The sequence below is a fragment of the Tachypleus tridentatus genome, chromosome 5 (assembly GCF_004210375.1).
Source record: "Tachypleus tridentatus isolate NWPU-2018 chromosome 5, ASM421037v1, whole genome shotgun sequence".
In the NCBI taxonomy this organism is placed as follows: Eukaryota; Metazoa; Arthropoda; class Merostomata; order Xiphosura; family Limulidae; genus Tachypleus; species Tachypleus tridentatus.
In genome coordinates, this window is record NC_134829.1 from 24,069,131 (window position 1) to 24,082,889 (window position 13,759).

At 33.9% G+C, this 13,759-nt stretch overlaps 1 protein-coding gene across 3 annotated transcripts in view; it reads left to right on the forward strand.

Annotated features, from left to right (window-relative positions):
• Positions 1-297: 297 nt before the first annotated feature.
• Positions 298-13,759, forward strand: part of LOC143250725 (frizzled-10-B-like) — a 255,452-nt gene continuing 241,990 nt past the window's right edge. For 2 of the 3 annotated variants that reach the window (XM_076501666.1, XM_076501664.1), the window contains exon 1: positions 298-2,983. In XM_076501666.1, the coding sequence (XP_076357781.1) occupies positions 570-2,390 (1,821 nt within the window). In that variant the 5' untranslated portion in view covers positions 298-569 and the 3' untranslated portion in view covers positions 2,391-2,983. The remainder of the gene's footprint in view (positions 2,984-13,759) is intronic. The other variant, XM_076501665.1, reaches the window with a different exon arrangement.

The following is a 13,759-nucleotide window of genomic DNA, read 5'->3' on the forward strand; positions in this document are numbered from 1 at the left end:
CCGCCCCTTCTCCTACGGGCAATACATTAAGAAATGAACTAACATAGTATGAATACGCTTAAAAATGTAGTACCCAAACAATTCAAAATTCTCTTATCTGAGGATGCTGATGAATACTTCTCATAACTTTATATCAAGTAAAATAAGAGAAATATGATAAGAAGTAAACTTTTAAGTGTTTCCGTCCTAGATTATGCTATTAAAACTTTTGAAACGTATATATAGCTGCCTACTTGCGGATGAATATTATACTATTTCAGTAGTCTCGCGCGGAACTTGTTTAGAACTTTACAAGAGGCGCTCGGGTAAGCAGTACACAAATAGTACAAGGTGAAAAACTGTTATGGTGCGTGTTAACATCACCCGATGAGTTTAGATTCAGTTTACATTCTTTTTAAAGTGTTAGAGATGAAATTCCAGCTGAGTAAATTCAGATGAGTTAAAAGAGCTACTTTCGCATGTAATTTTAGTATATCAAGTGATCTATTGAAAGCACAAGACATTCGAGACTGCCCTAATACGTGCGTTATTGAAGAGTCAACGTTTTTGGTCGACTGTATTCTGCAAACATGACAAGTATCCTATTAGTGACGATTCTTTACTTGACTGTGATAACGTACAGGCTGGAAGCAACGTTAGAAACACATCATAAATGTGAACGTATTACCATCCCAATGTGTCAGAATATGCCATACAATATGACAAGGATGCCAAACTTCATGGGCCACTCTGATCAAGCGGAGGCAGCTATTCGAGTGCACGAGTACATTCCGCTAGTTAAGATCGGCTGCTCTAGACATCTCAAGTTTTTCCTCTGTTCTCTCTATGCTCCCATGTGCACCGAACAAGTGGATATACCGATTCCTTCTTGCCAGTCAATCTGTGAAGAGGTGAAGTCCAAGTGTCTCCCTGTGTTACAGCGATTCAACTTCGAATGGCCTGATGCTCTTAATTGTACTCGTTTACCCGTTCCACAGAGAAACGGACTTTGTATGGAGTATCCGAACATAACGGAAGAACGTCACTCTCTATCCCAGGTATCTGGGAAGGACGACGGGAAGAACCCTAACTTGTCCCATCAGTACAGTGACAACTCACCGCAAGCCCACTTCGTACCTCGCCGACCAAGCCTTTACCCTTATAGCATCAAGACGTCTAGCCCCAATAGTAAAGTACCCGACTTTTCTCAAATCCCATCCTTTGGAACTTCTTGCCCTGAAAACTTCGTGTTTGTGCCATCTCGGAGAGCGGGGGTTGTGGAATGCAGCCCACGCTGTGATAGAGAAGTTTTTTTCACTAGGAAGGACAAGAACTTCGCAGAAATCTGGATGGGGATTTTTGCGGCCGTGTGCTTCATGTCTACCTTATTCACTGTTTGCACCTTTTGGATCGACTCTGCACGTTTTCGTTATCCCGAGCGTCCAATTATATTTCTCAGTATGTGCTTCTGTATCTACAGTTCGGCATATCTGATTAGGATATTTTCGGGACCCGAGTCCATATCGTGTGAAAAGACAGAGAATGGCGAACCCTATTTGATCAAGGAAGGCCTAGAAAGTACCGGCTGTATCATAGTATTTCTTCTGACTTATTACTTTGGCATGTCCGCTGCTGTATGGTGGTTAGCCCTCACCTTCACTTGGTTCTTAGCATCAGCTAAAAAGTGGGGGCACGAGGCCATCGAGTCGCGAGCTTCTTATTTCCATCTTTTAGCTTGGGCTGTTCCTGGAGTATTAACCATTGTCGTCCTGACTTTACGACACGTGGATGGTGACCAGCTGACCGGCATGTGCTACGTTGGAAACTCGGACAAGGAGGCACTTCTCTGGTTCGTTATTGGCCCTCTATGCGTCTTCTTTGTGCTTGGCGCCACTTTTATTATCCTTGGTTTTGCGTCTCTTCTTCGGATCCGAAAAGTAATGAAAAGTGGAGGTAGGAATATTAGTAAACTAGAACGTTTAATGGTTCGGATTGGAGTATTCTCTGTCCTTTACACAATCCCAGCACTCGGCCTCATCGCCTGTCACTGGTATGAATATTCTAATAGGCCAACATGGACAGCTACTGCCATGGCAACTTTGCTTACGTGCCCATTACGAGATGGAGATGGTACTTGTAGATTAATAGACAGTATACCAAGTGAAGAGATATTCATGTTGAAGATATTCATGTCGCTTCTTTTGGGCATCTCCACTGGAGTATGGATTTGGAGCAACAAAACTTGGAATTCTTGGATGATATTCTTCAACAACAAGCTACACAAGAAGCCCAGAAGAAACTTCAAAGCTCCTAGTGTAGTGTATCACACCCCTCACATAGAATCAAGCAAGGCCACGTGCAGCAGAAAACACGAGCGTCAACTTCAGCAGATACAAGTGACCAGAATCTGAACTGTAGGGCTATCTACAAGTGATGTCATATTTCAGTCTAATAATGGTGCATTGACGTCTGTTTAACTCATTTAATCTGATGTCTTTCATTACTGTAGCCAAGAATAATGTAAATATAACATACATGTACATATATATGTAGTTAAAATGTAACACCTTATACGGAAACCGACAGTCAATCAGTGAACAGAACGAACTTTTGCATCTTAATTCCGATATATCAGAAGAAAATTGTTAGTTTTATTTTTTCACGGACGTTCAGAATAGAGTTGATTTTGTCTCGTAATTGTTTAACTGTATAGGATGCATAAATTAGGGGATTTTTTGTTGTTTTTTTTACTAAATAAATCAACATGAATGTGTTTGTAGTGAAGATATGGGGTTATACATTAAATCACTAAATTGGAATTGTTAAGGTTTGTTACTTTAGCCAGAAAAGTAAAAACTGTAATTTTTTGAATGCCAGTGTGAGATTTATTATAAATGAGAGTACGTACATCTGATTGGCTTGTATTAGGACTAGTTTGATATTTTATTTGGGGAGGGGGCAGTAGCCGACAACAGGTATAAATTACCTTGTATTTCATATGTTTGTTTGTTTGTTTGTTTTGAATTTCGCACAAAGCTACTCGAGGGCTATCTGTGCTAGCCGTCCCTAATTTAGCAGTGTAAGACTAGAGGGAAGGCAGCTAGTCATCACCACCCACCGCCAACTCTTGGGCTACTCTTTTACCAACGAATAGTGGGATTGACCGTGACATTATAACGCCCCCATGGTTGAAAGGGCGAGCATGTTTGGCGTGACCGGGATGCGAACCCGCGACCCTCAGATTACAAGTCGCACGCCTAAACACGCTTGGCCATGCCGGGCCCGTATTTCATATGTAAGCAGTTAAGAAACAAATAGCAACATATATAAAACTTACAAATACCATATACATGAAGTGTATTAACACATTGTAACAGTTACTTTCGATGTTAAATACACACGAGTTCTGCAATTGTCCAGATAACAGTCTAAATAAACGACGCTATTATAGTTATTGGTTCCTGAAATGAACAATGTTACTTCTAGGTAACGAACCCATTTGTAACTTAATAAAAGAAACATTTTTGTGAAATATAGAAGGATTAAAGTAAGAATTGTTTTTTTTAAACGCACCCTATAGTATTTTTCATTGTTTGTGAAATGTACTTGATGTTTAGATTGTGAAAGAAGCAAACTCACGAAAATGTTTGTCGTTCGTATATATGTGTGGTAGTGTAAAAGATTCGAGCATAATTGGAAGTGTTCGTATTTTTAAGTCGTTTAACACTACATCAATATTCAACGTTATTCGGTGTTCTCATCCTGATCATGTTTATAATTAATGCTATATGTTATGGTTTGAGTAAAAAAAATCACTCATTGTCACAAAAACGAAAACTTTGTATGAATATGTACATAAATATCGCATTTTTATTATTACAAATTGCAATTAAAATTACTTTTCTATTAAAAGAATAATTTCATATTCGTATCAGTACATAGCCGACTATATATACGACATGATTCTCATACCATAGCTTCACAGAAACATCTTTAAGTGTATGGTAATTATAAGTAATATATATTAATTCACCATTTTTTAACAATAAACATTTTAATCACAGTTTAGAACACTATTAAAATTTTCCTCCATATTTATCTAAATCTGCTAAACTTGGAATCACGTGATAATTTGGAATTATTAATCATTCTTTTGCACTTACATAATCGAACGTCTTTACCAGTTTACTGACTTCTGACATCATGTAGCTTTCCACGACAAAAGCGTTACGTGACTAATTGCATCATCATTAGGGGCGTCGCTAGGTTTTTTCCTTGGGATAGGGGTCAGTTGTGAAACATTAATACACTTAAACCGTGGGTCAGTAGCAGTCCATAGCAAGGTTCCTGCTGGATTAAAGAAACATTAGCAAACGAAATAGGTCACGGATATAAAATTATAACCCCGCATCCAGTACTTGATGCTGGGGCTAAGACTCGCAATCTAAGACTCTTCTTTCCCCCCCTCAGTTATTCACCATGAAATACCATTATGATATAGTTACATGAGGCGAAATCACGTGTTTGTTTTCTATATTTTAGAATATCTCGAACACTTACACAAGAATTTTAAAATTTGTTTGAAAAGATCGAAACCAACTATTCATTTTTAACTTCGTTTGCAGGCGATTTCTTTAGGAAATGATTCGCGAGATATCACATGAAGTATAATATGTATCATGTTATAAATGTGGTCGGTTTTCCATTAGCGATAGAAATTTATATTGAGAGTGAAGTTACAGATGGAGTCTAGTTAATTGACTGCATGATTACCCATGTGAATGTGGAGACCAGTGTTGCGTATATCCTATGACGTCAGAATCTTCGTCGAGCATTAACAACATAATAAATTGATAAAGCACTAGAACCATAACAGCGTCATACTAATTACAAATTCCTTTTTGATTTGAATCAAAATTTTTGTTTTTTCATAATGAATATTTTCAATTTTTCCGCACGTCTGCTATTTCCTTTTTTAAAAAAACTGATTTCAACATGTTTTTAACTTGTACATGACAAAAATAAAATGTTCTTTCACTGAAGTGTAAGTTATGTGTATTTATTTTGGATATTTATAAAGATTTTTCTTCTTTGCCCTATTTTATGAGACGCATCTACTATATAAAGCAAAGTGTGTATTCGAAAAACAAACAAACCATTCGTGTATCTACCAGTTCATATCTGTTCTATATATATATCCACATTTTTTTATCAATCAGTACCAAACTTGAAACAGTGATGCAGGATGACATAAGGACCCCCCTCATCTAATTTCAGAAAAATACCACCAATCCAGCACAATTTGAGACAACGACATAAGATGATGTGTTTGTATTTTCTTATTCCAAAGCCACATCGGGCCATCTGCTGAGTCCACCGAGGGGAATCGAACCCCTGATTGACACAAGATGGTATGGGCTCCCTCATCTAATTTCATGTTGGTAGAATTCTTAAAAACAGTACGTCTTTCTTTAAAGTATTAGTACTTTTTGTGTATTTTGATTCTATTCTTGAGCTTATTATGCAAAGAAAAGAAATTAGAAGCACAATTTCCTATCCTTTGTTACAAACGAGTTTTTATTTCACCCGTCCAATGGACAGGTATTCCAGCTTGTTTAGTACAAAGGTTTACCTTGAGAAAAATGTGCAATATTTCAGCATGTTTGAAACAAGATTATGCATACGGTATTTTTTTCTTCTCACGCACGACAGCTACTTTACCAGACAAGGGTTAAGTAACTAGTAAAGGAATTATTGATAATGTTTTATCTTATCTACATAACGATAATTAGAACTTTTTAATCCTCTAAAAAAGTCTGTAAAAACAGTTTTATATTACAAAAACGCTTTCTAATGTGAAATAGATAAATAAAGTTTAATCGGTAAGGATTAAATATATATATGTATATGAATTTCTATAGATAGGCCTAGAATAAAACAAAGATAAACAAACAGATAAAAGGGGAAACAGGCTAACAAAAGATAGATGGATAGAAACAAAAACTCTACAATTAGTGAACCTCGGGCTTGTCATGAAAACAACAACAACACAAATGAAATGCATACAACAAAGGCTGTTTTTAAAATTCTCGTAGACCATTGAAAATTAAAGGCTTATGTGAGGTTAAACGTGCGTGATGTCACAAAGTTTGTTATTGTTAACAGAGCAGTGACGTAATATGCTGATAGGATGGTCAGGTACAGGAGTTCAGACATTAAAGTTCTCGTGTTGTAAGAAACTGTTCCAGATAAAAAATACAGAAAGCGAATTAACGAAACTCAATTACACACCTGAAAATAAACAAGAACCAGTTAATAATGATAAAGAATCCTAAATTATTTACTATGTGTATTAAGTACCCGAACTTTAACTTCAGTCATGCATGCCTAAAGCGACGTTCAAAACACTAAGAAGACTACGACCAGCTTAAATACAATACAATACAACAGTTAAAATACAATACAATACAATAGTTAAATACAATACAATACAATAGATAAATACAATATTTCACTTATCTACTATAAGATTAATTTGTGTACGTTTGTGGAAAACATCTAATGCATTTTGTGTTTCACGTGAATTGTCTTTTGTGGGAATCCCCTTCAGTCGAACACGTGGATTTTGTTTGTAATATTTCAAACTGAAGGTTGTTCGGGCCAGATTTAGTGCCTTGACATGATTTTGAATATATATTATGACAATGTTTACGAATTTTCTCACTTGTAGATATGTACAACATCTAGCTTATGCCTATGTTTGGAAAGAGCAAAGCAGTGTTGATGACAAGACATATGAAATATAAATCTTGAAACGTTCTTTACATCAATTTCTGGTGAAAATTACTAGAAGAAATCGTCAATAAATCTTAAACACGTGCATGTATGGACGCTTCAATAAGGCACTTCATTTAATTTACAGTTTTGTATTTTTGTGTGCGATATTTGATATCTGACGGTGTCAACCTGAACATGACTTTACGCAACATAAATTACCTCTGAGATTCAAGTATAGGCATTTTTATTCAGAAGTACTGGTCAGAGAGAAAGAAAAATGAGTCGGCATCACCAGCTGCTTACGCGGCTACTCTTTACTGAATAGTAGGACTGACACTCACGTTTATAACGCACACACAGCTGAAACTATAGAGCTTATTCATGGCATATCGCGTGCTCAAACCTAAAAAAAATATATACGTTCCACAGTTGGACACGTTAAACAATAAGCCATATATGTGCAATAACTTGAGAAAGTCATTATTTTTGTAAACTGCTTAAACTCATTTAAGATAGGAATGACCAAAGGACACAGGGAAACATAAGTGTAGAGGAAATCTGAAGGTCTGATCTGTTTCTCACAGGCTGATGACGTCATAGTTCGATGTTATGTAATTACCAATAAGGTTTTACTAAGACCAATTTCCTCGTGGACTGTCTGTCCTCTATAGGACATACCAAGGTCACAAACTTTTCTGGGTAAGTTTTTCTGAGTTTCATTGTTACTGGAAAAGGAAGGTTTGCCTTTCGAGCTATTAAATTTGTTGTATTCTGATTAAAATTCATAAATATTTGTACACATATTGGTTTACAAGCGGTAGTAACTATTATCGGTTTTTAAATGTTGTCTTCTTTTGTAATGGAATAACGACTATGAAGTTTATCATAGTCGTTATTATTAACTCTTCGAGTTTGATGAAACCAGCTATTGACTCGACCAGTTGACTGCTACATTCCCTTTCCAACATAATTGTTACATTTTTCAAACATGAATATCAAAATACTTTTGTTCTTGCGCTTACAAACATGAATCCATGTACATAGATATCTATGTGGATATGATGAAACATGGCTGTGTGTGTTGAATTTAAGGCCATGTGTATGTATGTGCAGAGGCAGAACTGTTGTACATGTGTTTATACAAATATAACTCTAGTCGTATAAACATAACATGTGCATGTACGTGTTTCTAAAAGCATATTAACGTGCAACGATGCGAGTGTATGTAACAGCGCATGTCTTTGTATATGTTTTAAATTATGTTTTTCAAATATACTCTTCTTTTGAGTGCGTTAAATAGAACAACTCGTCACAGAAGTATCCGTTTGAGGGTTGTGTACCGGTCGTGTTTGAGAACCCTCTGGTTGTCCATTTCCTCGCGTGTGAGTAAATAGTCATGATAGTCGTTATCTACAAAACCAGACTAATGAAAACTACTCAGAAGACGCGCTATAGACAGAACCATAGTCCTAAATAGCCAAGCCCTGTAAAAGCGGCGTCTTTCATCAATATAGAAAAGATTAAACGCGAACATACACACGGGAGCCGCGTCGTTAGCAACCTCACAGTGACTGTCTATAGAATGCCACAAAGCTTTTTTATATCAAGTAGAAACTTTAATTTAAACATCCTGGAGTTTACAAAAACATCGTTCAACAACTATATTTTTATTTAAATTATTTTATTTTTTTATTGCATTGTAACCATCTTTACTAAATATAATTCAATAAAGTTCGACAAAGTTAAACAAACCTTGTTATTCTCGTGAAGTTTGTGTGAGTAGAAAGAACGAAAGAAAAGCTACAACCACAGTAGCCATAGTGACGCCAGGAATTAATTTGGCAAGAGATGTTCCAGCAAAGAGAAATGTGTGAAATTTGTCAGAGCGTGTTTGTGTGGCTGGACAACACGAAGTAAAGAACTCTAGCAAATGAACAGCTAAATAGCTATTGCGTTAAGGGAACAATGTATTTTTATTTAACACGTGACTGTATTTTAATTTCAATTACACTAAACAAAAAACATCTAACGTCAATTAGGAAATTTCTGGTGTAAACTGGTAGCTAAGATCCCCGGATGATGACAAGCTCCGATGCTGAACAACACATTTACAATTCTTTCCCTGAACTATTCTTAAAGAGATTTGAATCAGATGGAAGTTGGATCATAAATGTGCCAGAACCATGATGTATGAAAATAACAAAACTGAAAAATAGACCCGTCTCAGCCCATTACATAAATGATTGCAAAACGACCACCCTGTGTTCTAATGATAAAGCCGCCAATAACCTACGAACGACAGACTCCAAGAAAACACAACTAAACAATACCTTATTAAAACAAATATTTCTCATAGTTGACAGTCGCCAAAAATAATATCTAAAGATACCGGTTTAAAGTAGTCAGATTAAATTGTTAAAAATAACCAAGAGCTGGAAATATGAAGTAAACGTTTAATGTTATATAAATTATAAAAGGTATGCCAGCTAGGACTAGTTTATTTAATTACTTTAGAGTTTTAATGTTTGTTTTTATTAAAACATTTTAGTTAGATTTATAATATTATGGGGTGTGAAAAATACTAGCTTAAATGAAGAATCAAAATTAACAAAACCTAACATTTAAAATAATTCCGTAACTAATATTGGTTACGTACCATACATTATAAACAAGTCAATCTAGTGTGGATTTTAGATACGTGATCGAGTTCAAATAAAATACGTGTTAAATGCAGGAAAAACTGTTATTGATTTAAACACCTGGTAGTAATCAGGTAAAACTTGTTCTAAGTAAAAGTAAAATTCTTATTGATTTAAACATCTGAAAAGGATCAGGTAAAGCTTGTTCTAAGTAAAAGTAACACTGTTATTCATTTAAACATTTGGTATTGGTCAGGTAAAACTTGTTCTAAGTAAAAATAAAATTCTTATTGATTTAAACATCTGAAATAGATCAGGTGAAACTTGTTCTAAGTAAAAGTAAAACTGTTATTAATTTAGATATCTGATATTGATCACTTAAAACTTTTTCTAAATAAAGGTAAAACTGTTATTAATTTAAATATCTGATATTGATCATTTAAAACTTGTTCTAAATAAAAGTAAAACTGTTATTAATTTAAATATCTGATATTGATCATTTAAAACTTGTTCTAAATAAAAGTAAAACTGTTATTAATTTAAATATCTGATATTGATCATTTAAAACTTTTCTAAATAAAAGTAAAACTGTTATTAATTTAAATATCTGATATTGATCATTTAAAACTTTTCTAAATAAAAGTAAAACTGTTATTAATTTAAATATCTGATATTGATCATTTAAAACTTTTCTAAATAAAAGTAAAACTGTTATTAATTTAAATATCTGATATTGATCATTTAAAACTTTTCTAAATAAAAGTAAAACTCTCATTGATTTAAGCATCTAGTATTGTTTAGGTAAAACACATGGTAAATACAAATTAATTTGATATGGAAGAAATAATTGGTATTTCTCCGGTAAAAACAACGTACAGGTCAGCCATCATGGTCTACGCTCACGCTCCTCTTATTATAACTAATTATACTTGTGATAAGACATTAGTATTGGACGTATTATATTGTTAACATTAGATTCTATATTCACTCTCTAAAGGTTTATTAAGCAGTAAAAGATTGTGTAATAGTATTTCAATTAGATTATCTCCGTCATATCCATAGGCGTCGCTTTTCACAATCAACGCTCATTAGATCGGTCAGGACATGCCAAACAGAGTACAATAAGATACTCGTTGCAACAACACTTATTATGGTGTGAAGGCTTTTTGTAAGCTGATATTTTTTTAAATACTGAGATAAGTGCTAAATACATGTCAACCTGGTAGGGCTTAAAACACCTGGTACTGTGTACATAAAGCATAACCAACATACACACCTGATATAGATTTGAGACACGCGGTATTGCTAAAGTAAAACATATAATAACTAGAAGCAAATACCTATTATTATTCAGGTATAACACGTGCTAAATACAAGCACATTTAAACACATGTTAGTTTGTTGTTATTGTTTTTTGGCATCAAACACTTAAGATGGAAAAAAGTAATTGTAATATAGGCTTAAATACCTTGTACTTTTCATCCAAAAAACAAGTGGCAAACCTAAACCTTACATAGATCATATATTTGATATTTCAATTAACCACAAACCAGATACTCAGTTTATAGTGTATTTTAAAACTAAAACAAAAGTTACAAACATGTCAACCTTACAATAGGTTTAAATATTTAGGGTGGTTGAGACAAACTAAGCTATAACTATATTAATCCAACAGCACCATGTTATATACCAGGTACGACTGAGGTAAAATACATCTTACAAAGGACTCACTGTTATTTTGGCTTAACTACTAAGACAAAAGAAGCTACCACTAAATCAGGCAGTTTAGTTTACGTCATCTGATTAATTTTATTCAGGTAAAAGGCGAAGATATAACCAAGTGAGCCTGATATTTTTAGTTAAATAAAAACTACAAACAAGTCAACATTATATTTTTCAGACGAAGCTTCAAACGTGTCATCTTGTTCCTGCTTAAGTAAAGCACAAATGTCAAGTACGTCATATTAAATCTATTTTAAAATCTCATCAGCTCGTTGTAGTATATGTTCCCAAGTCGAAGCGTACTCTACCTAACGATCGTACATCTTAACAATAGCTTTTAGAGTAGTTCGAATTGTAGAATACTGTCTTAAGGCTATCGTGTCCAAAACTCGAATTGCAGAATACTGTCTTAAGGCTATCGTGTCCAAAACTCGAATTGTAGAATACTGTCTTAAGGCTATCGTGTCCAAAACTCGAATTGTAAAATACTGTCTTAAGGCTATCGTGTCCAAAGCCCACTAATCGTCTCTATCTACTTTCTGAATTCCATTTAGTATATGAGAACAAAAGTTTCACAACACCTGTTTCAATATATAGATCGTAGATAAATCCACAGGTAACTAAACTTGTATGTCTTCGTATTGAGTACGGCTCGATGTAGGTCTCTTTTCGAGTGGTCCCGGTACTCTAATTTGTACTATATTCATTCGTTTATCAATGCCATTAAGTACAAGGTGTATCTTCCTGTCATGGTAATTCTTGACCTGTATTTCTTTGTATGAAATAACATGAATAACTTTTTAATTTTTCAGATGTTTAAGGTATGCAAAAGTTGAATGGATGTTACGGAAGTGACTTATATACATCTGTCTTATGTCATTTTTCCAAACAGAGATCCTTCTTGATTATTTTGCTACTGTTGCTTTAAACATATGGTAAGCTTTTTTCTCAGTCCTTTGTGTTCGTGAATCTTCACCAGTTACTAGTCGATGCACTTTGCTTACGAATAATGGATTACGGGTTGTTGCAGGTCTCTCTCTAGATGGCTCTTGAAACCCAAGATGATACTTATTCCTTTTATTTGGAATGTCATTACGACTTGCTTCTAAAAGGGCTATTACAAAATTTTATCTATAAAGTGGTCAGTTTTCTTTGGCAAAACGCTACCAACGAAACAACGTATACATTTATTTCTGATAAATTCTTTCCACTGAAATTCGCTGACTTGCAAATTTAAAATATTTTAAAGATAACGAACTTTAACTGCATGTAGAAGCTACAAACAAGTAAGCATGGTTTTGTTCAACTAAAACACTCAAAAAGAAGAAGTGAAGCTAGTGCACACTTATTTATAAATTGCTAGTTTTATTTAAATAAATCACAAAGTGTGAGAAGTACAAGAAGTACATTAGATTTGAATGACTGGTGTTGTAGGAAATACGTTTTTAATGAAGTAATTAGGTGGTCAGTTCAAACACTCTTTTGGTTGTTTATACATAGTAACATTGATGGACAATTTACTTTTGGTTGTTTATACATAGTAACATTGATGGACAACTTACTTTTGGTTGTTTATACGTAGTAACATTGATGGAGAATTTACTTTTGGTTGTTTATACATAGTAACATTGATGGACAGCTTACTTTTGGTTGTTTATACATAGTAAAATTGATGGACAATTTACTTTTGGTTGTTTATACATAGTAACATTGATGGACAACTTACTTTTGGTTGTTTATACGTAGTAACATTGATGGACAATTTACTTTTGGTTGTTTATACATAGTAACATTGATGGACAACTTACTTTGGGTTGTTTATACATAGTAACATTGATGGACAACTTACTTTGGTTGTTTATACATAGTAACATTGATGGACAACTTACTTTTGGTTGTTTATACATAGTAACATTGATGGACAATTTACTTTTGGTTGTTTATACATAGTAACATTGATGGACAACTTACTTTTGGTTGTTTATACATAGTAAAATTGATTGACAATTTACTTTTGGTTGTTTATACATAGTAACATTGATGGACAACTTACTTTTGGTTGTTTATACATAGTAACATTGATGGACAACTTACTTTTGGTTGTTTATAAATAGTAACATTGATGGACAACTTACTTTTGGTTGTTTATACATAGTAACGTTGATGGACAACTTACTTTTGGTTGTTTATACATAGTAAAATTGATTGAAAACTTACTTTTGGTTGTTTATACATAGTAAAATTGATTGACAACTTACTTTTGGTTGTTTATACATAGTAACATTGATGGAGAATTTACTTTTGGTTGTTTATACATAGTAACATTGATGGACAGCTTACTTTTGGTTGTTTATACGTAGTAAAATTGATGGACAATTTACTTTTGGTTGTTTATACATAGTAACATTGATGGACAATTTACTTTTGGTTGTTTATACATAGTAACATTGATGGACAACTTACTTTTGGTTGTTTATACATAGTAACATTGATGGACAACTTACTTTTGGTTGTTTATACATAGTAAAATTGATGGACAACTTACTTTTGGTTGTTTATACATAGTAACATTGATGGACAACTTACTTTTGGTTGTTTATACATAGTAACATTGATGGACAACTTACTTTTGGTTGTTTATA